Below are 21,852 nucleotides of genomic sequence, written 5' to 3' on the forward strand. Positions count from 1 at the left end.
CCTCCCTTCCTCCGACCCCGTTCCCCGACCCGGCGTGCGACAGACTCTCGGCGCCGCCGCCGAGTAAAGAAACACCATGACGTCCAGCTACGGCACCGCGACCGCGCCGCCCGCTGCCGGCAACGGCAACGGCAACGGCGTCCTGCCCGGCGACGAGGAGGAGCCGCTCCTCGGCGGGCGCCACGGCCGCAAGCCCGTCTCCAAGTCGCTCCTCGTCCGCTGGCGCAAGCAGCTGCGCGCCGAGGTCTCGCGCTCCTGGGCCGACCTCGTCCTGCTGCTGTGCTACGTCGTCACCGGCCTGCTCGACAGCTCCTCGACCCAGGTCTGGGGCGCCTTTGTCTCCATGCAGACGGGTACGTTCCTGGCCCTCCCCATGATCCCCATCCATTGGCAATGCAATGCAACCTCCTATGCGCGCGCGGTCGCCGTCGAGTCGTGCTTCCGCCGACGTGTGTGGTGATGCGACGAAATCACTGACTTGGCTTGAATCCGTGCAGGAAACACCGTCTACGTCGGCCTCGGCCTCGCGTCCCTCATCTACCCGCCCACGAGCCCCCGCCTCTACAAGTCGGGCATCTCCCTGCTCTCCTTCTGCATCGGCTCCTTCTTCTTCGCGCGCTTCCACCGCTTCTTCTCGCCCAAGCGCCGCTGGGTCCTGTGCGTCTCCTTCGGCGCCCAGGCCCTGCTGACCATCGCCGCCGCCTGCATCGTCACCTTTGCGCGCAGCGGCTCCTCGGACGACAAGGACGCCGTCGACTGGACCGTCCTGGTGCCCCTCGCGCTCGTCGCCTTCCAGAGCTGCGGCCAGGCCGTCACCAGCCGCGCCCTCAAGTACAACGCCCTCACCAGCGTCGTCCTCACCAGCATCTACTGCGACCTCTTCTCCGACCAGGACCTCTTTGCCCTGCACAACGTCGAGCGCAATCGCAGGGCCGCTGCGCCGATTCTGCTGCTGCTGGGTGCCGTTGCTGGCGGAGTCTTTTCGCACAGCGCCGTGGGCATTGGCGGCGCGCTGTGGACTGCCGCCGCCATTAAGCTGTCCATGGTGGTCATGTGGTTCTTCTGGCCTGCCGAGCCGGAGGAGGATGAATCCTGAGGGAGTTGTCAAGCGGGGAAGTCTCACGGCGTAATGCTAAGAGGTACTTGTATAGAGGCTCCAGACGTAGTGCACGTTTACGTAGCCATTAGTCGCAGCGGCGTGCCCCATTGCGCCCATCGCCGTCTTCGACAGACTTGGATAGTCCATGAAAAATTACACATCAAAACACTAGCGATGCCACGCGCGGAGTGTCTAATTCACTCTAGACCAGTAAACATGGACTAAGCTCGCTGTTTACTTGCCGACTTGCGTTGTCGTATTAATTTTCGGCCGTCCTCGTCCCGAGTTCTGCGGATCCGCGAGGCATCCGTATCTAGGGTAGTCGAATATGTCGCAGTTGATCGCACCACGAGACGACGTTTCTTTCAGCATTCGGAAACCGGATGGAGGTACAAGAGGCGCAATTCTTGTATACGCAGATGCAGCGGCCTCGCTCGCGCACCGTAGCAGAGGAATTGGAACTCCCTAAGCATTGGTCCTATATCCACAACAGGACATGAAAATACGCGCTCTCCTTCGACCATCTCCGATTGCAATGTCCAGTCCGGTGTAAGCCAAGTGAATATGACCTGAAGGAGATATACAGCACAACAGCGTTGTTACTGTCGCTTAGATCGTGGCTCAAGGGGCCGCATATAACTCGGTGGGAAGACCCCTTGGTGTCTGAGCAGCACAGCGGGCCACGCAAGTCGGCACGAGATTTGCTCGGTCTTGGATTCAGTATATCAAGCTCTGAGGGCCGAGGTCGCCACCGCATAACCATCTCAATAACTTTCATCCATCGTCGTTACAAATACAACGTGCCTGTGACTTGCAGAGTAGTCTCGGCCAGCAGCCCTCGTCGCTCACAGCGCTTGCGCTTAAACAGTTTCCCCTAGATGGTAGCCTCAACTACGACACAGGCTCGACCTTGATGCGCTGCTGGCACTCGACCGGGGTCTCGAGAAAGTCGAACATTTCCTGAAGCTTCCGTACACCGTCCTCGTTGCACATCGACCGGTCCTGCCCGTGAATCAGCGCGCACTTGCCGCTCGCGAGATGGTGGCACTGCACGAGGTCCAAGCCCGTTAGCACGCCCCTTGTAGACGCAGTATATACGGAGTATGCTCTGCAGATGATGAAGAGGGTTTAGTCGGGGCGACTCACCGGAAAGTCTGCCCGGCACGGCACCACCTTGGCCGCCTTGCCGCCCATGATGGGCTCCGATACCAGGCACCCGTCGGTGTAGCAGGTCTGTTGCGTCACGTTGAGATAACATTCCATGCGTCTGGGAACTTCTTTGTTGCGCTTGACTCACCCCACGGAGAAGTTGCAAGGCGGCATGTGCCGTCGCACCATAAGCGACAACCAAGACGAAGAGCGTCTGCTTCATTGTCGGGACGCGGCGATGCCTGCTGCTATTCTTTCACAATCCAAGAGCTTGCGGGGCGGCAATAGATAGCGGGAACAATATTACACCCACTTGCCCTTGGGGAGGGCGTCCTGATAAGATATATACGTTCACTTACTTTATGTGTGTGTGGAACGGTGACGTTTGTTAAGACGAACTGGTTTACCAATATATGATATCTCGCACCCGACGCTAAACCCCCACGACGCGGCAGGGCGACGAAGGGCACGCAATGAAATACGCAATGGAAAATAAGGCCGTATGTATTGGGTTGGGTGAAACTGGTCAACGAGGCACTGGCTGGTCCTTGCCTGACGATTCGCGCGCGATCTTTCGTTGCTCGGTGCTGTCTGAGCGCTAGATGAAGAGAAGCCCGGACCAGCTTCGTAGCCCTGCGGCCAGGCACGTCCTATGGGGGTTACGCAGGGTTTCAGGGCCCTGCTAGGGTTTATAAAAGAGTTTTGTCCGGCATTGCCTACCAGCTGTCCGTATTGGACACTCTTGATGCCCTCCTGCGCGACGAATCGTGACACAACTGCTTTGGCAACGTACTAGACCGGGGCGAAAGAAAATGGCGTGTTTGCTCTGTTCCGTTATTTTACCTACTGGTACCGTGATTTGCATTGTCATATTCGGGGATGAGTTTGGCAGGTCCAGCATGTATTCAACTCAACGCTGTTTGATGGTGTGTCTCACAGACCTACCATCATGGATGCTTCGGCGTTTTTGGGTACACGACTGTGGGCAGGGGCAGACCGCCGCATCTGTACTATGCAAGTGACTACGGAATCATGAATTCCCCGCATTGTTGCATCTTGCCGTCACATCTTCTGGGCTGGTCGTGCATACTGACGTTCAAGTTTGTCAAGGGTGACTGACGAGTCGCGATACGTTGCGGCGAAGTACCAAATTGGGGCTGCTGAACACCAAGCCCAGAAACTTCAGGTACTTGTGGAGGGTGGCGAGCCACCGGAACTACAGAGCAGATACCTAGAGTCTAGGTGATTGTCGTGTGCTATAGTTGTTGAATGGATATCGCCGTCAGGCCGTACGTGGGTCATGTAACGTGCGATTTGGTCAGAACATTTACGCCGCGGCAGGCACATCTAAGCCGGTGGCAAGCAATACAGACAGAGAGTGGGATAATGCCTCTATTCGCGTCTCCTGGCGGCGCGAACGGGCGGTGGCGGGACAGGACTGCATGCGACGGATCGATCACCGAGGACTTGTGTCATGTGGCTGGCAAGATGCCTTGCGTCGAGCACCAGGACGCCCCGGGGGGAACGCCAGAATGTCGATGCGCCTTAGCAGGCAACGACTGCCGATCAGCGCAGTTCCGTGGGTGAACTGACCGTGGCCGTGTCAGCGCGAGTCCTTGCCCAGTTTAACCAAGGCAGGTCCGAGGCCGAGCCACCATGAACTCCCGGGCAGACCTCACAGACGTCATCATAACGCAGCACCGCGTTCACCACGCGCGCATCGAGCTTCCCTGATTGCCTGACACGTACAGAGGCATACGCACGACCGTGCCAAAGTACATGGTATTGTCTTCGCCGTTTTTTTTTTAAATAGTGTCAGTTTCGCGATGCAGTGAGTGGCGCCGATTCCTGATGCCATCCGGAGCAACCCCTCCGACGACGGCGCCCCGACCCGGTGCCGGATGGGCCTGCAGGGCGAGCGATGCAAGCGGACGACATCCGGACCAGAACCAACACACGCTGCGGTAGTGGCCGCGGCAGCGCGGCAGAGAGACAGCAAGCAAGGTGGCGCACGTGGGTGTCATGCGGACGATGGGCTTATGACATCACGTGGTAGGAGTCAGGAACGAGCCGTTCGCCACAGACGTTGACGGTTTGACGTCTCAGCTCAGGGCGGCAGGGCAGCGGGCTAGTAAACGCGGCGTCGCGGGCATCGAGATTACCTGCCGTGTTTCACAGAGATGATATGGGCCACGGTGACGACGGGAAGTAGCAGGGCCAGGCATCCAGGCATGGCATGGTTCGCCAGCCGCTTACGGAGCGGAGGTGAGAGGGGGAGCTTGGGAGGTGAGCTGATGGCAGGGCATGCGCAGTGACGGGGCCCGGAACGCGCGCCGATCGGGCTGCCGAAACAGTGGGGGGGAAGCCCGAGAAGGGAGCGTACGCATCCCACTGCGCCAGAGCCTCACACTCCCCTGGGACGCTGCGCGCTGCAGAAGCCTAATCAAGCAGGCACGCGGAAGCTATGAGATTGAATTGTCCGGGCTGGGATAAATTGAAATCCATCAGAACTCGTCCGGCCCGGCGACGCCGTGTGTCCTTTGCGCCTGTGACTGGCGGACCTCTGAAATGCCGTCGTCGTCGTGCCTCTGGGGAGCTCCGTCCCGGTTCCAAGGCGTGGTGGAACAGATGGAACGGTTTCCAGGGCCTGGATCGGTCGACGGCAGGGGTCAGGTCCGCTCCGTAGCGCCGGGCCACGCCAGCCCACAGCGCGCGTAGCGACGTAGCCCTGGGACGTCGCGGGGAGTTGGCTGGGCCCTCGCCACGCGCATCGTTTGCCGAGCGGACCAAGAACCCACCCCAGGCGATAGGCGACATTCACACTTTGTCGGTGCCCGGCCACATGCTCCATCGTGAGATACTTGCCCTGCGTTTGGCGAAGAGAGGCTCGCTCAGCGCCGGACAGACCGGACATTGGAAAGCGTGCCCGTTGGTCGTCGGTCCAGGTTGGGTTCGACTAGCTCCATGCAGAAAGGGTCTCGAACCTCAGCTGCCGCCGCTGCGTGACGCCCGCCGTGGCCGTGGATGGACCGCTGCCGGCGGCGGCGGACGCGGCGGCGATGACGGCGACGACGGGCTGGTCGCAGAAATGTCCGGCGATGGGGGAAACGCACGTGCGATGACAGGTGTGTCGCGGGAAATGGCCCTATCGACGACGTCTGGGTGTCGCATCCGGCCTGTCTGCCGCCTCGCTTCGCTGGGTCGACAGAGTGGTTCAAAGGCAATCATGCAATATCGTGTCGCGGTGCAGGCAGCATTCAGGTGACAGACAGCCCAGGAACCGAACCAGGCAGCCCGCCCCCGCCATCACGTCGTCGCGCAGCTCGTGCGCCGCAGCGGGTATCCGCCTGGAGAGAGGCGCCAGGCAAGTGATTGGCCGGCGGTGTAGTGGGCAGCGCAGGGCTAGCGGGGGGATGCCCTGGGCGACCTGCCTGCCATGACGTAGCCAGGCGCGTCATACTTGGCACCTACGCTTGGGTCGGGATGGACGCTGCTGCAAAAATTCCGCCAACGCGAGGAGCCCCGCGACGACGACGCATCCGTCCGCGAGAATGAGACGGCGAGAGGAGGCGGCGTGTTCATTGCCAATGCGATGCCAGGTACCTGAGTAGGCATTTGCTTGGCTGCGAGGGATGGTATCGAGAGAGGGAGAGAGCAAAGAGACGAACCTTCTCCATCGCCCCCAGACGCCGCTGCCGTGCTGGAGCGAGGGCGGCGGGGACCATCTGTGTGAAGGTGTGTGCCGGGGAGCGGACGCGCGGGCTGAGGAATCTCGACGACCAGGACTCGACCTTGATAATGATGATGATGCACTTGCAAATTAATGATGATGATGATGCCCAATTACCCTGTCGGCAGCCTATCCTCCCCCTACCACCCACGCGAGAACTGATCATCGCCTCCCGCCTGCCCGCCGACCCAGACCCAGACAACCTCGCCGCCCCATGACTGACTTCATCGCAGCGCAACCCCCCCACCACCCACCTACCCAGTCCAGTTCCTGTGGGTGAGGCCCGCCCCAGTTGCCTCCGTCATAGGGCCCTCTTCCACCTCGCCCCCCCGCGACCAGCAGCAGCCCAGCCAGCCTGGTTTCTAAGCACCCGCCCGGAAGATGTAATACTGCCCGCCCGTATATTCCATCTCGCCCAGAGCAGTTGACCTAGTGACAGCAGCCTGCCTGCCTGCCTGCCTGCCCGCCAGCCAGCCGCCCAATTTCCAATTTCTCTGAGCCCGCCGCCCGTCACCACCCGCCTAGCCAGCCGTCTTGCGTCACAAAATCCTCGCCGCGCCTCTCGCCCACCCCCAAAACCACCCGTCGTCCTCACCTTCAGCAAATCGGCAATTTTTCCTCTTCGCCCGACATCAGCGTCCCGCATCCTCCCCCGTCTCGAACCGTGCCCCCCGTCGGTCTGCAGCAAGAAACATTGGCCGTCCGTCCCGTCGAGCGCGAACATTGTGGAACGAAGCAAGCCCGCCGCCGCCGCCGCGCTCCATCAGCAGCACCATTAAACCCCGCATCCTGCTCCTCGCTCTCCGACCGGCCCTCCGTCATTCTATCCCACCCCTCCCTGCCTGCCTCGTTTTCCTTTCGCCTTTTTTTGCATTCTTCCGCGACGGTGCGTTTCGGCTAGACGACCACGGACACGACTGCTCGACTCGGCTCGGCTCGACTCCATCTCGAACTCGGTTCGCTTGCTCCGTGCACCGGCACGCACGCACCACACGCGGGCTACGCTTTCTGTCGGATTTCATTCGCCGCCTGGCCGTCGACCGTGTGCTGCGCCCTCGACTCCAATTCCGGCCGGACACTTTTCCAGCCTCGAGATCTCTCTTCTCTCCCCCCCGATTTCCCAGAGCAGAAGAGCAGTCGCGAAGGCGCCGCCCCAGTAGCCCGCCATGTCGACCATACAGCAGCTCAAAAACTTTATCCGTCATGGTATGTTGTCTCGCCGAGTGCCTGCCTCCCTGATGGATCGCCCGCCCACCTGCCAGGTCCCCTGGCCTCTGACCTCATCCTTGCTTCTGAACCCCCAATGACGGCATGACCTCCGCGACCACGCCACCGTGTCTCGGACGATGCTAACATGCCCGCCTCTCTCTCGCCAGGAAAACAAGCCCGCGTCGCCAACATCAACGACGAGGCCCCGCGCAAGGAGGACGCCCCGCAAGCACCGCATCCTGTGCAGGACAGGAACATGCACGCCTCCGAGCCCGCCTATGGCCATATGCCGGCGCAGCAGGAGCCCCTCGACGCCTACTCGCAGGGCCCCGGTGACGCCCACAACCGCGCCGTGCAGGCCGGCTTCGCCGCCGCCCACCACGTCGAGCACGCCCAACCCGCCGCCGCCAAGGGCACCAAGACGAAGCGCGTCGACGAGGCCGAGCTGAAGCAGCTCGTTGCCGAGGAAAATGCGAGCAGGGCAAAGTTCCCCCGGTATCCCGGCCTCGAGCGCTGGGAGCTGATCGAGAAGATGGGCGATGGCGCCTTCAGCAACGTCTATCGCGCCCGCGATTTGCAAGGCGGAACCGGCGAAGTTGCCATCAAGGTCGTCCGCAAGTACGAGATGAACAGCATGCAGGTGAGTGTGTGCTGGGCTTCTTGTCGCCCTGTTTCTGTCTTGTCTGCCCTGCCTCGGTCTTTTTCTGTCCAATGCTTGCCTCGTCTCCGTTCTGCCTGCGTCTCCTTTCCAGCCGCTTAACCAAGGGGACTCATCTCATCCCTGAATTAGGGAAACAAGCATTTACATCCGGACTTCAAGAAGGTTCCGAAGGCAGCAGAGGTGCGAGCAAATACTTTCCTATCGTCACTATCTTCAAGCTCGCTTTTTGTTGATTTTCTGTTCTTTGTACTGCGCGGGCGACACCACTATGCTGCTACCGGCGACGCGAGACTAACGAACCACAGCGTTCCAACATCCTCAAAGAGGTTCAGATCATGCGACAGCTGGACCACCCCAACATTATTAAGCTCGTCGAATTTTCCGAGTCGAAGCAGTACTACTACATCGTGCTAGAGCTAGCTCCCGGTGGCGAGCTATTCCACCAGATCGTCCGCCTGACATACTTTAGCGAGGAGCTGTCGCGACATGTCATCGTCAAGGTGGCCAAGGCCCTCGAGTACCTGCATGAGGAAAAGGGTGTCGTCCATCGGTGTGTTGCTGTTCCCGTGTATGATTGTCCCACGACTCAGTCTAACTGACCGCCACAGCGACATCAAACCGGAAAACATTCTCTTCAACCCGATACCATTTGTCCCGTCCAAGGTCCCAAAACCGAAGCAACCGGGCGACGAGGACAAGGTCGACGAGGGCGAGTTCATTCACGGCCAAGGTGCGGGCGGCATCGGCGAAATCAAGATTGCCGACTTTGGTCTCTCAAAGATTGTGTGGGAGACTCAGACCATGACCCCTTGCGGTACGGTCGGATACACGGCGCCCGAAATCGTCAAGGATGAGCGGTATTCCAAGTCCGTCGACATGTGGGCGCTGGGTTGTGTCTTGTACACGCTGTTGTGCGGCTTTCCCCCGTTCTATGACGAGAGTATCGAGGTCCTCACAGAAAAGGTGGCCAAGGGCCAGTACACCTTCTTGTCGCCCTGGTGGGATGACATTTCCAAGTCGGCCAAGGACCTCATCACGCATCTCTTGTGCGTTGATCCCGACAAGCGCTACACTATCAGGGAGTTCCTTGCCCACCCTTGGATCCGCGCGAGCGGGCCCACGCCCCGCGAGGAGAAGAAGAAGTCGGATGTTCTCCGGGCCTTCGACGCGAGCAAGTTCGAGGAAACCGGCAAACGCTACGACTTCCGTTCGCCAGCTGCCGTTAACCTGCGCGAGGTGTTCGATGTCAGCTACGCCGTGCACCGGCAAGAGGAGGAGGTCAAGAGGCGACAGCAGGTCGGCGCCCGGGCTGGCGGTGCCCAACCGCTTGCAGGCCTCGACGAAGAGGAGGAAGACGAGGATCGCATGCAGGTCGACCAGGAGGCCGCTCAGAAGCCCAATGCGGCGACTCAAGCGCTGGAGCAGAGCATGCGCAAGGCCAACCTGAAAGACCAGGAGCAGGCACGAGGTCGCGAGCCGCATCGCGCCAACGAGAAGGGCTACGGCCAGCACTCGGCCACTGTAACGGCCGCGGCGCGACAGCAGGTCAGGGACCGCAACCGCCAAAAGGGCCCCTTTGAGCTAAACCTCGACAACGCCACGCTTCTGGGCAAGCGCGGCAAGAAGGTCCCCGCCATGGGTGCTTAGGAGCCTACCCATTCCAGAGGCGGCGGAGCTGCCAATTCGACCACACAGGCTGGTGGTGGCGGTAATTGTCTAACGACGTTGCACGCCACTGCACGCTCACATGGAACATGTTGTCGGTGTTCGACGTGGCCTTCCAGCGGATGATACCCATGCGAATAGGTGACGAGGGGGACTTGATGCGGCCAAGGAGCAGTGGGCTCTTGGCGGCGTGCGACGGACGGGATGAGGAGTCGAGGACGGGGCCTGGCGCTCGGAGTTTACTTGGCAACGCGGAATACTGCATTGACGTTTGAGAAACTGGCCTACTGGGTTGACGAGTTCAACCCATGGTTACTACCACCAAGGGAGAGACGGAAGGTTCGAGTCTTGTGTAGCGGTTGTGCATGCCAGCACCGGGCACATATACTATACGGAGTTTGGGCACCTCATGTCGGCACGTTTTCTGCCAGCGACAGCTACATGAATTTAAACGTTATAACGAAGACTTGATACTTGCGTGATGTGATGTTTATTACGAGTGCTGTTGAACAAGAAGTGACGAAAGCTGCGAAACGCCCCATAAGTGTACGCTCCGGTGTAAATGCATGCCAAACGACAGAGTGCTTCCCCAAACGCCCCGGTAGATGATGCGACAAACGCTAATGAACAACCTCGATACATGAACTGACAACCGTGGATACACGCTACTTTCCTTCATCCGTCGCCCTCGAATCACAGCTACTCGCCTCCCCGCTACTACTACTCGTCGCCGCCGAGTCACTCCCGCTCGTCGTCGTCGTCGTCGTGGTGCCGCCGCTCGCGGCCGTGTCATCCGACGACGCCGGCGGGGACCTCTTCCGCGCAAGGATCTCCCGCTTGACGCTGGGCCATGCACGGCTGCGACGGATGGACCCGAGCTGGGACAGCGGCAAGCCGCCCGTGGGGCGCGCCGGGATCATTATGGCTGCACCCCCTCTCGTTCGGCCGGATGACTGCGTCGTCGCCGTCGTTGTGGATGTCGCCGGGTGGTGCGGCGGGCGGAGGTGTGACGATGATGCGGGTTTGGTGTAGCAGCTGCGGCGGCGGGGGAGGATAGGCTTGGAGAGGGTGAGGGCGTCGAAGTGGATGTGTCGTTTGGTGCTGGTGCTGGTGCTAGTGCTGGGGGAGGAAGATAGCGGGTTGGCTGCGGTGGGTGGGTGTTGTTGATCCTGTTGCGAGGGGATAGGTTGAGATATGGGTGGTGGAGTTTTGTTGATGGGCCGATGTTCGACGGCTGGGTCAACAGTGTCAACCTCTTGTCGTTGCGGCGTCGTCGGTGAGAGAGGTGACCGCAACCCGTGAAGAGCCTCCAGGGCGAGCACCTGTCTCTTGAGGCTGTGGATCTCGCCCATGAGGTGGAAGCGGGCTACCGCGCAGAGGAAGTGGCCAACATGGCTGAGTCGTAGGTTCGGACGAGGTGCGCGCGCCTCGTCCTGTCCGAGGGCACTTCCGTAACGGGGGCCTGCGCCGATGCCGTCACGGTCATGAAGCGGGTCCGGGCATGGTGCTTCCGGCTGTTGCGGGCTGTCCCGTGGAATAGTCTGTGATGACGCCTCGCGGACCGGGATGGGCTGCTTTGTCGGAAAGGCCGGGGGCAGGCCGCGCTGCTGCTGGTGCAGCTGGTGGCCTGCGGCGAGGTCAGCGGACACGACTCGAGCGGGAGGTGCTCGCCTTCCCCGGCCGCGGCGCTGGCGGCGGCGACGGCGGCGTTGCTGAAGTCGTGAGGATAGTATCCGTACCTTGTTACCGCTTCCCCCTTCCGGTTCAGACGGACGTCCCGTCCCAGCGCCACACACGCGGTGATCACCACACCCCGACGGCAGCGCCAGGCCCGGCACCTTCGAAAGATCCAGCCCAGCCCTGTGCAACAAGTCCACCGAGTACACATGCGACGCCGTAAACGGCTGCAGGAACCTCGCACTCGCAAACACCGGCGCCCTCTCCGGCGTCAACGCCTGCCGCTCGTCTCCGCCCTTCAGCGCCGCCATCTTGCGCAGCAGCCAAAACACATCCCCGGCACGCAGCACGATCGCGCTGTAGTCCCCGCCGCCCAACGCCCGGATGTAGTCCGTCGCCACCGCGTCCGCCAAGCACGGCAACGTCAGGATACACGCGCCGAACGCGTCCTTCGCGGGGAGGGCCCGCAGCGTGGTGAAGAAGCCGTCGTAGGGGCGGACGCGGACGGGGCGCGGGATGCCGTCTGCGGCGGTGGGCACGCAGAAGCCTACGCCTTCGCCGCCGCCTGTGCCACCGTTGCCGTTGTCGTTGCCGTTGGACTCCCAGCGGTCGCACAGCGGGAGGCCCTTGGCGACGGCCCAGCGGAGCAAGGGCGCGAGCGAGTCGGGCGGGCACACGAGGGAGACATGCGCGGGGCGTTTGAGGGGGGTGTCGCCGTACCACATCATGGCGGAGTGGCCGCACACGGCGTAGGGAATGTGCGGGAAGAGCTGGCCGATGGTGGCGATGACTTCGCGGACCTGCGTGCGCGTCATGGGCGTGGAGGAGCCGGCGATGCGGCGGAGGAGCGGCGACGGGGCGAGACCACGGCGGGAGGAGCGGGGTGAGACGGAAGACGTGGTGGAGGATGTACGGACGACATTGTTGTTGTTGGGCTGCCTGGAGTTGGGGTTGCCGTGCTGGACGGAAGGGGCTGGTCCTGTCGTAGGGGGCGGGTTGGTGAGCGTGTTGACGTTGACGGGCCACAGGCAGGAGCTTGCCATCACGGACTGCTGTGTGCCTATCGGGGCCTGCGTGCCTGTCATGGGCTCGGCGTGCTGAGTGTTCGACGGGTGTCGGGCCTGCGAGTCGTCCATTATGGCCGAGCACTGCCCCGTCGGCCGCCTCTCATGTATCCGTACAGGCATCTGAGCCCGTGGACCATCCGAGGCCGATCCGTATGCCGTCGCCCTTCTTCCTTCACCGTGCTGCGGCGAGGACGAGTTTACGAGCTCTCGCTGCCTTTGCTTCGGATGCGAACGATGCTTGCCAGCCTCGTCAGCATCCGCATCAAACCGTATCGAGAGCCGAACCGGAGGGCTATCCGGCTCAGCAGCCCTCCCTCCCCTCCGCCGCCGCCCGCCCCTCGTCTCGGCATCATCGCCGGCGCCGAGCCGGTGCCCATGAGCGCCATCAGTGCGATAGCAAGACCGGAGAATAGATCGCAACCCCATGGTACAATTATCTCAGCCAGGCGAAACTCCTCGTCTCCTTGAGTGCTCTAAAAGTGGTTTACGGAATCTGTGCCTAAATCAGCCAAAAGCTCTGACGCAGTCAACGAAAACCATGCTACCTAGCCAAAAGGGTCTTGGTTATGGTGTAGATATCAGCGATGAAAGCGAGTATGAGAGTGTCAAGAGTGCACGGTGTGAAGAGAAGAGAGAAAACGGCCAATAGTTGGGGATGAATCCTGACTCTTTAAATAGCAACGACGGCGGCTCGATCGAACACAAATGCCGTGATTGCGATCGTTGAGTGCCGCAAGGGTTCGGTCCGGTCTTTGTTGCGAACCCGTCGATAACAAAGGAGCACACAGCCGGCCTGATCTGGAACATGTTTGGCCTCACACGCGACCGCTCAGTGAATGACCCAACGCAGCTTGATGCCTCGTCTAATCGTCTTGTCCCGCCCGCCTCTAACGCCTAGTAGTCGTACAATGCAAGTGCAAGGCTCGAAACCCGGGGGAATAACGCGCTCGTCGTCCCTACAGATCCTCTTCGACGTCCATCCGCTCGCCATTAGCGTGCCCGGCGTCCTTCTTCGGCATCGTCGCCTCCTTGTCAATCATCTGCCGCGACACCGAGACGATGTTGTCCTCGATCAGCTCCTGGCCGACGTCCTCCAAGTGCTTCTTCGGGTCCAGCTTGCCGACGTATCGCGTCTTCAACTGCTCCTTTGTGAGCTCCGTCTCTTCTTTGACGCGCTTCTCGTAGCCGTCTGCCAGGGTCACCAGTCTCTGCAGCCGCTCCTTGTTCTTCTCGCCCTCTGTCCGGAAGTCGTCCATCTGCAGGGCCTCGGTCCACACGTGCTTGTGCAGGTTCATCAGCATGTTCTCCTCGAGCGCCGTCTTGCGATAGTTGATGCCGATTGAGTAGTAGTGGCGGTTCAGGCCGTGAATGAGCGCCTGGATGGAGGGCTTGTTCAGGTGTCCCAGGTTGCTTGTGCTCTGTCGAGGCTCCTGCCCCATCATGAGGAGTTGAGGATTGATAAGGCGGAATGCGTCGATGACAACTTTACCCTTGACGGACTGGATGGGGTCGACCACGACGGCCACGGCGCGGGGGTTCAGCTGCTCAAAGGACTGTTGGGTGTTGATATCGACCGAAGAGAGCCAGCAGCCAAAGCCAGGATGCGAGTGGTACCAACCCACGACGGACTCGGGCCTGCAGTCGGTTAGCTCTATGGTCGCCGCGGCGAGGGTGCTGCTTCTGCTTACCTCCCCGTTTGCCGCAGCATGTCCATCATCTTGGTCTGGAAGACGGGGTCGACGGCCTCTACACTGACACCCGTGCCGCTCTGGGGCATGGCAAAGACATCCATGACCTTGACGGTGAAGTCGTCCACGAATTCGCCCAGCATCAAGCCCATGACCTCCATGGGCACGCCGGCGCGGCCGTGCCGAAGCATCTTGAGCAGAGCCAGGGACGAGATGTAGACGGTCTCTGAGTTATCGATGAGGTTTGTGTTGTCCTGCGGGGCGAGTCAGCACATCTGCGTCGTGGCATCACGGCGGTTCCAGATGGGAGCAGCTTACCGTGCCGGGCGCAGCTCCCCCAAGGCCCATGCCGCCGCCGCCCAGCAAGTTCCTGAAGCGCTCCATTGCGGCGTGACTGTGAGATGTAGCGGTCGATGTGGTGTTGCGGAATTAAGGTAGTGGTGTGACAGCTGGATCCGCGACGTGTTGTGGAAGGGTCGAGGTTGTGCGGTAATGGAATCGGTGACGGATGGAGCTTGCGGCGAGGCGAGTTGACTTGACTGACGCCAGTCCCGGCAGCCTGCTGGTGGTGCTTGAGTCGCCCGAGCTACTGGGCCTGCAGAGCTGCGCTGAGTAATGTCACGTGTGGGTCTCCCTGCAGCTCACAGAGGTGAGGTGTGGCGCGCGCGCCCTGGACGCGAACCTGCCAGCGCAGCCTCGCCAGCAGCAGCGCCACCGCTGTGCTGGGCGCCTCAATGAGGGCGGTGGGCCGGGCGAACAATGGCGCCAATAGGCGCACCGCACCGTTCTATACTCGCGCGCACTCAGTTTCCTGCCAGCCTCGCCGCCCCAACTTTATTCCGCCGCCATTCCCAGCGAGCCGCGTCGTGCCGTCTTCTCGCCCTTCTTCATCACCTTCTCGCGCCGAGGCCGCACTCTCCCCCTGCGACGACATCAGCACGCTATGCGACGCGCTCTTTGAGCATTCGTCTTGAGAATCTTTCGACAAGCATCGCAACGTCCCTCGCGCCCCTGCCACGCTTTGCGCCGAAGCTGACACCGACCCCCGATCTGCGCTCCTCGAAATCGCAGCCGAAGCCATGGGCGAAGGCGATTCCAACATGGCCGCGCTCGGCTCCGTGGCCCTCAACGGCTCCTCGCCCAAGAAGGTCGCATACTTCTACGATTCCGACATTGGCAATTATGCCTACGTTACGGGCCATCCCATGAAGCCTCACCGAATTCGCCTGGCGCACAGCCTGATCATGCAGTACAATCTCTACCAGAAGATGGAGATTTACGTGAGCACTCCTCGCGACTGTGCCTCGCCTCCCTGCCATTGACTAACCCATCCAGCGCGCGAAACCTGCCACTCGCGGCGAGATGACGCAGTTCCACACGGACGACTACATCGATTTCCTCCAAAAGGTCACCCCCGACAACATGGATAGCTACATGCGCGAGCAGGGCAAGTACAACGTGGGCGACGACTGTCCCGTATTCGACGGACTCTTTGAGTTTTGCGGTATCAGTGCTGGTGGCAGCATGGAGGGCGCCGCGCGCCTGAACCGCCAAAAGTGCGACATTGCCGTCAACTGGGCTGGTGGACTTCATCACGCCAAGAAGTGCGAGGCTAGCGGTTTCTGCTACGTCAATGGTGAGTCGCTTCCAACTGCGCCCGTGAGAAGAAGTTCGTAAAGACTAACTCTGTCGCAGACATTGTCCTCGGTATCCTCGAGCTGCTTCGCTTCATGAAGCGCGTTCTCTACATCGACATTGATGTCCACCACGGCGATGGCGTCGAAGAAGCCTTTTACACCACCGACCGCGTCATGACCGTCTCGTTTCACAAGTACGGCGAGTATTTCCCTGGAACTGGCGAGCTTAGAGACATTGGCATTGGCCAGGGTAAGCACTACGCGGTCAACTTTCCTCTCCGTGACGGCATCACGGACGAATCGTACAAGTCGATTTTCGAGCCCGTCATTGAGAACGTCATGAAGTATTATCAGCCCGAGGCCGTTGTTCTCCAGTGCGGAGGCGACAGTCTGTCGGGCGACCGACTTGGCTGCTTCAACTTGAGCATGGATGGCCACGCCAACTGCGTCAACTATGTCAAGAGTTTCAACCTGCCCACTTTGGTCCTCGGCGGCGGTGGCTATACCATGAGGAACGTCGCTCGCACTTGGGCCTACGAGACTGGCGTCCTCGTTGGTCAAGACATGGAGCGTACTCTGCCATATAACGAATACTACGAGGTATGACCCTTGCTTACAGGTCCTCCAACCACGACTAACCATGCTCCAGTACTACGCCCCCGACTTCGAGCTGAATGTCAGGTCGTCAAACATGGAAAACTCGAACAGCAGGGAGTACCTCGAAAAGATCACCGCGGCCGTCATCGACAACCTTCGCCAGACGGGCCCGGCACCCTCGGTGCAGATGCAGGATGTCCCTCGCAAGCCATTTGGTGGCATGACTGACGAAGAGGAAGCCGAGCTTGACGACCTCGATGAGGACGAGAACAAGGACGTTCGTATGACGGAACACCGCTGGGACAAGCACGTCACGAATGATGCCGATTTTGAGGCGAGCGACGACGAGGACATGGCCAGCGCCAATGGCGCGACGCGTCGGAATGGCAATAAGCGTACCTTTACCGACTTCCGTAAGGGAGAAGCCGATGTGGAGGCTGAGACCACCACTCCGCGAAGCCGCAAGGAAGGCGACGCCGACAAGGAACCTGCGGAGGAAGAGACTCACGACATCAACGATGACACGATCGAGGATGTCGGCGCCACCGAGGAAGCCGACAAGAGTGAGGCCGTTCAGGAAGAGGCGCCTAAAGAGCCAGAGGAACAAAAGGTCGACAACGACGGCGATGTGGGCATGACAGACTCTGCTCCAGCTGACGAGACAACCGTCAAAACGGAAGAAGTCGAGCCCGAGCAGGCACCAGAGGCCGAGGCGGCCGATAAGCCCACCGAGGAGAAGCAAGATGAGCCAGAAGCTCCCAAGGAAGAGGCCCAGGCTGAGCCTGAGCCGGCCGCCACAGAGGAGGAGAAGCCCGCAGAGCCGGCCAAGGAGGCTGAGACCGAGAAAGCTGCTGACTCTGACAAGACCAAGGAGGATGAGGCTCCGGCGGGTGAGGCCATGGAGGTTGACCAGGACAAGGAGGAGCCCAAGAAGGACGTTGAGGGTGCTCCTGACGGCCCGGCCAGCTAGCCGGCGCCCACAAACCTTGACCTGGCAAGGTCTCCTTCGACTGGCCTTGGCAGCCTCTATTCAGGCTCGCCATGCCCTTCCTGTACTCTAGAAGCTGGGGTATGGCCAAAGCGGCGTTCAGGCGTATGGCATAGCGATTGATATCAGGGGCGGATACCGTCGCGGTCTGGAGAGGGCTGGTGTATTTCTGGCTCACGATTTCTCTTTTAGCTACACAAATCACGGTGCACGTCTATTTCATGCCTCGGGTACACGGGTCCTGATCTGTATGCTCGTCTCCTCGAAGAGTTGCAAATGTTTGGCAATTGAATAACGACTATTCGTCGTCGAGGTGGGCGACCCTGCGAGGCTGGCTGGGACCCCGTCTACAGGACCCCGCTGTGGTGCTAGCGCCACCTGCAAGGCTGTAAACTCCAAAGTTTGGGGGCAGGCAGCGGGGGCCAAAATTTATCGATGAGCAACACTCGTCACCAACCTCGACAACGACCGGTCCAGCCATCCATTCTTCCCAGTCCTAATTCCGGCGGCGTTTTCTCAATTCTTTCCATGTAGCATCTTCTTGAACCTCTCACCCCCGCGACTCGTCACCGGACCCCGCGCGCATCCTACCTCCGCCGCTCGCACCCTCTAGCAACCGCTACGATATTCCTCCCCCCGTCGAGTCACCCCCCGCGACGCCCTCTCTCTGCAAGCAGCAGCAACGACGAACCCGCGTCCCTCCCCCCGCGCCCGCGATGCCGACGCCAGTCCCGGCCGCGGCGGGCACGCCCGGCGGCGGTGACGCCGAGTCGGCGAAGCTGGCCGTCTGGAAGGAGGCGCTGTACGACCGGTGCAGGGAGTCCGGGACGGACCTCTTCTCGCAGGACGACCTGCTGCGGCTCGATGTCATCCCCAACCGCGACCTGATGCTGCTCGCGCGCGTGGTGCAGTCCCTCAGCGATGACAAGCTCTTCATCACCATGCGCGAGGCCTCGGGCCAGGTGCTCTGGAAGTGGCGCGACGCGCAAGAAGCACACAAGTGCGTTTTCTTCTGTCCTCTTCTTCTTTGTACCATGTCCTCATTGCTCCGGGGACGCAAACCACCTTTGAGCAATTGGGAGATCTCTCTTACGCCCCGATGATGGCAAGACTCATTTGGGGGACTGTTGGGCTAATTATTGCGGTCGTCGTCGCACAGGTACAAGCAATGCTCGACGGACGAACAGGTCATGGTGTACTCGCTCATCGACGACTCAGGCGGCGACGGCATCTGGTCGCAGACGCTACAGAAGCGCCTCAACATGCACGACTCGGTGCTCAAGAACGCGCTCAAGCAGCTGCAGACCAAGGGCCTCATCGCACCCTTCAAGAACGTCGAGCACCCCAACAAGAAGATGTTCATCAAGGCCTCCATCCGGCCCTCGGACCGCGCCACCGGCGGGCCTTGGTACACGGACCAGAACCTCGACGAGGCCTTTATCGAGGAGCTGCAGCGCGTCGTCTTCGACTTTGTTAAGCGCCAGAGCGGCTACCTGAGCACCCATCATCATAATTCCTCCTCCGCCGCCGCCGGCGCTGGGGCCGGTGCCAGGACACAGGTGCCGAAAAAAGGCGTGCTGAAAGGCAGCGCCTCTGCCGCTGCAGATAGGGGCAAGAAGCGCGGCGCGCAGGAAATGAGCGGCAGCACGTCCGCCACCCCGACGCCCAAGACGGCCCGCATCTCGTCGACCAGTCGGCGCGAGCCCGCCTTGCTGCCCCTCCCGGCGGGCTACATGGGCTACCCGACAGTGCGGGACATCGCCCGCCTCCTCTCCAGCAGCGGCATCACCAACAACACCATCTTGTCCGAGGACGACGTCAAGAAGCTCGTCGACGTGCTCGTCTGGGACAACCTCGTCGAGCCCGTCAAGATCGCCGGCAAGGTCGGCTACCGCGTCGCCCGCGTCGCCAAGCAGTCCACCGAGAGCTGGGCCGGCCGGGAGGACCCCACGGGCCGCGACGGCGGGCCGCAGCCCTACCTCAGCCCCTTCACCGAGGCGCCGTGCGGGCGGTGTCCCGTGTTCGAGCTGTGCGAGGAGGGTGGCCCCGTAAGCGCGAGCAACTGCGAGTACTTTAAACGCTGGCTGGGGGTAGATTAATGGCGGACCCCTTCGCGGAAAATAGTTTCAAGGCGCATTGACGACGCCTTGGCACGAGTATGGGGCGGCACACTGCCGGGACAAACCTTGCATGGTCGGAGTTGGGCGGCATGGAATTTGCGGATTTACAAGGCATTGGCGTGGATTTAGACAAAGCCCCGGCATTGTAGTACAGTAATGGCATCACTCGGGGCTTGCCAAGAACACACTGTTACGAGACAACGATCAAAACATCATTGAACAGAACAGGAATTGGCTTCAGAAGTCAACTTTTATTGTGGCGTCAGCTAAGCTAGGTGACCATCAGGCCGTCTTCCGAGAGCTCTGTCTGCTGCCGTTTTTCGCGTGCCTCCATTGACCAAAGGTCCCCGATACACAGATGCTACACAGCTTACAGCTCACCAGACTTGACAATGGTGGGGCGCTTGTTGTACTTGACGCTGCCGCTGGCGGAGCCGGTAGCCTCGAGGGCCTTGACGACGTCCAGGGAGTCATTGTCAGCGACCTCGCCGAAGACGACGTGGCGGCCGTCGAGCCACGAGGTCACGACGGTGGTGATGAAGAACTGGGAGCCGTTGCTGTTGCCAGAGGGGTTAGCAAAGACGTCTTGTGATGCAACATTCAGAGGCTTACGTGTTGGGGCCAGCGTTGGCCATGGACAGCAGACCGGGGCGGGTGTGCTTCTTGGTGAAGTTCTCGTCGGCGAACTTCTCGCCGTAGATGGACTTGCCGCCAGTGCCCTGCATGGGGGGTCAGCATGTGTGCCCTCGGAGAGACGAAAAGACGACAGCAGAACGTACGTTGCCGCGAGTGAAGTCACCGCCCTGGAGCATGAACTCAGGGATGATGCGGTGGAAACCCGAGCCGGCGTAGCCGAAGCCCTTCTCGCCGGTGCAGAGAGCGCGGAAGTTCTCGGCGGTCTTGGGGACGACGTCGTCGTAGAGCTTGAAGTTGATGCGGCCAGACTGGGCTGCAGTCCCAATTGAGTCAGCTGAGTGTCATGACGTGTGGCGCAGGAGCTCGGCGGGTTGGGGCAGTGCAATTGAGAGAATTCGAAGTTGTGTCGCCGTCGACGGCTGGGCAGCTTCGATGCGCTCGCGGCAGCATGCCAAGTCTTGCCATGAAAGCTTCTCTCAATCTCGTGGTGATGGAATACAGGGAATGCCCGGTCGGCGGATGCGCACGGTACTCACCCTTGACGGTAGAGGTAGGCTTGCCGCCCTGCATGACGGGACCCTCCCACTCAATGTCGAAGTAACTTTTGACGTAGATTAGCTTTGTATGCTTGGCAGCAGAGAGCGGGACGACGATCAGTACTCACACCTTGTTGCCCATGATTGCGGTTGTGGCTGAGAAAAATCGAGATGCTCGGAAAGTGTTGGAAGAAGATGCGAGTTGTGGGAGAGAGAAGGACCTCGAGACGGGGGAGCAGAGGTTATAGCGGGGTAGGAGGGGTCGAAGAAGCGTTGATCTCATTTTGAAGGGCTGCTGGAGGGGTAACAGGTTAGTGGGAAGACACAGGCCAACCAGAGCGCGCGATCGCGAGAAACGGTGGGGTGGCGAGGGAGACAGCGGCCAGTCACGTGGAAGTGCGGCGCCGAGATGGGTCGCTTGGAGGCTCCAGGAGCTTCCAGGGCGCTTTGGCATGACCAGCCACCCGCAGGCAGAGCTGCCATTGCTGCAGCTCCCCCTGCAGCTCCAGCTGCACTGGAGGGGCGAGAGGCGAGGACAGCGTAGCCCGCGAGCCCATCTCAGCAGCGCGACAGCTCGACGACGGACCCGGAGCAGCTCGGCCATCCGCGAGGGGACCTCAATGGACTGGCGTTGGGCCGATGCCCGGCAGCAAGCTCTGACGCGAGCTGAGAGCCGAAGCCTCTGCTGGTTGCTGGGCCGCCCCGGAGCTGCAGGAGCAGAATAGTGGGGTCGCGGTTGGCTGTCAGGGAGACCCCGGTGGCCAACCAGCGAACCCGTCCGGCTGCCCGTGTGCAGAGTGCTGGCGTGGCCGGGTCCCCACGAAACTGATGACGCTCCTCATGCGGCCGGTCCAGGTTGACGCCGCCGACGTGTCGAGCGTCAGCTGGGCCAAGGCTCGAATGGGCCGGCAAACTGCGCGACTTTCCGGGCTGCTCGGGACTGTCGTCTGCTGCGAGGGACTGGGACCGGGTCTTGGTAGTCGCGCGTTCGTCCCATCCGAATCGACGTGTCTGTGAGGGAAGCGGCTCGCGCTGCTGCGCATGCAGCGAGAGGCATGTGACGACAGCAAAGGAAAGGCACCTACCTGGATATTACAATTGGTACAAGAGTGGCGAGGTTAAAATACAAGAGCCGGATGAATCGCAGTCACGAGTTGCTCGATGCTGTGCTGGAAGTCTTCGGAAGGGGAAAAGTTGGCCGTCGGTGCTCAGCAGTCAACACAGGGGCTAGTGCCGGGCAGCCTGGGAGTCGGCCTGAGACTTAAGGTACCAAGAAGCCGAAGCGAAGCCACCACTCCCGGCAATCCATCGCGTTGGCTCAATGGCCTCGACGTCGACCCAGGTTGTTGCAGCAGGGCTGCGGAATTGTTCATCATGCCGTTCGTCCCAAGAA

At 60.8% G+C, this 21,852-nt stretch overlaps 8 protein-coding genes across 8 annotated transcripts; 4 read left to right on the plus strand and 4 right to left on the minus strand.

Moving 5' to 3' along the window:
• Positions 1-76: 76 nt before the first annotated feature.
• On the plus strand, positions 77-1,096 carry PLICBS_004309 (uncharacterized protein; the record flags this gene model as incomplete). Its single annotated transcript, XM_018326966.1, has 2 exons — positions 77-353; positions 498-1,096. The coding sequence occupies 2 exons, from the start codon at positions 77-79 to the stop codon at positions 1,094-1,096; spliced, it is 876 nt and encodes a 291-aa protein (XP_018174428.1).
• Positions 1,097-1,990: 894 nt separating this feature from the next.
• On the minus strand, positions 1,991-2,471 carry PLICBS_004310 (uncharacterized protein; the record flags this gene model as incomplete). The annotated part of the gene is made up of 3 exons (XM_065600487.1): positions 1,991-2,146; positions 2,246-2,332; positions 2,397-2,471. 3 exons carry the CDS (start codon positions 2,469-2,471, stop codon positions 1,991-1,993), a joined length of 318 nt encoding a protein of 105 aa, XP_065456559.1.
• Positions 2,472-7,144: 4,673 nt separating this feature from the next.
• On the plus strand, positions 7,145-9,495 carry PLICBS_004311 (uncharacterized protein; the record flags this gene model as incomplete). Its single annotated transcript, XM_018326963.2, has 4 exons — positions 7,145-7,184; positions 7,355-7,827; positions 8,154-8,398; positions 8,457-9,495. 4 exons carry the CDS (start codon positions 7,145-7,147, stop codon positions 9,493-9,495), a joined length of 1,797 nt encoding a protein of 598 aa, XP_018174425.1.
• Positions 9,496-10,178: 683 nt separating this feature from the next.
• On the minus strand, positions 10,179-12,326 carry PLICBS_004312 (uncharacterized protein; the record flags this gene model as incomplete). Its single annotated transcript, XM_065600488.1, has 1 exon — positions 10,179-12,326. One exon carries the CDS (start codon positions 12,324-12,326, stop codon positions 10,179-10,181), a length of 2,148 nt encoding a protein of 715 aa, XP_065456560.1.
• Positions 12,327-13,213: 887 nt separating this feature from the next.
• PLICBS_004313 (multicatalytic endopeptidase) lies at positions 13,214-14,329 on the minus strand (the record flags this gene model as incomplete). Its single annotated transcript, XM_018326961.1, has 3 exons — positions 13,214-13,892; positions 13,946-14,199; positions 14,264-14,329. The coding sequence occupies 3 exons, from the start codon at positions 14,327-14,329 to the stop codon at positions 13,214-13,216; spliced, it is 999 nt and encodes a 332-aa protein (XP_018174423.1).
• Positions 14,330-15,024: 695 nt separating this feature from the next.
• Positions 15,025-17,149, plus strand: PLICBS_004314 (histone deacetylase; the record flags this gene model as incomplete). The annotated part of the gene is made up of 4 exons (XM_018326960.1): positions 15,025-15,225; positions 15,281-15,581; positions 15,641-16,182; positions 16,232-17,149. The coding sequence occupies 4 exons, from the start codon at positions 15,025-15,027 to the stop codon at positions 17,147-17,149; spliced, it is 1,962 nt and encodes a 653-aa protein (XP_018174422.1).
• A 734-nt stretch (positions 17,150-17,883) lies between these two features.
• Positions 17,884-19,266, plus strand: PLICBS_004315 (34-kDa subunit of RNA polymerase III (C); the record flags this gene model as incomplete). Its single annotated transcript, XM_018326959.1, has 2 exons — positions 17,884-18,167; positions 18,327-19,266. The coding sequence occupies 2 exons, from the start codon at positions 17,884-17,886 to the stop codon at positions 19,264-19,266; spliced, it is 1,224 nt and encodes a 407-aa protein (XP_018174421.1).
• Positions 19,267-19,657: 391 nt separating this feature from the next.
• Positions 19,658-20,601, minus strand: PLICBS_004316 (phosphatidylinositol transfer protein csr1; the record flags this gene model as incomplete). The annotated part of the gene is made up of 5 exons (XM_018326958.1): positions 19,658-19,844; positions 19,900-20,006; positions 20,067-20,236; positions 20,460-20,524; positions 20,588-20,601. 5 exons carry the CDS (start codon positions 20,599-20,601, stop codon positions 19,658-19,660), a joined length of 543 nt encoding a protein of 180 aa, XP_018174420.1.
• Positions 20,602-21,852: the final 1,251 nt, after the last annotated feature.

The sequence above is a fragment of the Purpureocillium lilacinum genome, assembly GCF_023168085.1.
Source record: "Purpureocillium lilacinum CBS 284.36 DNA, scaffold_3, whole genome shotgun sequence".
NCBI lineage: Eukaryota > Fungi > Ascomycota > Sordariomycetes > Hypocreales > Ophiocordycipitaceae > Purpureocillium > Purpureocillium lilacinum.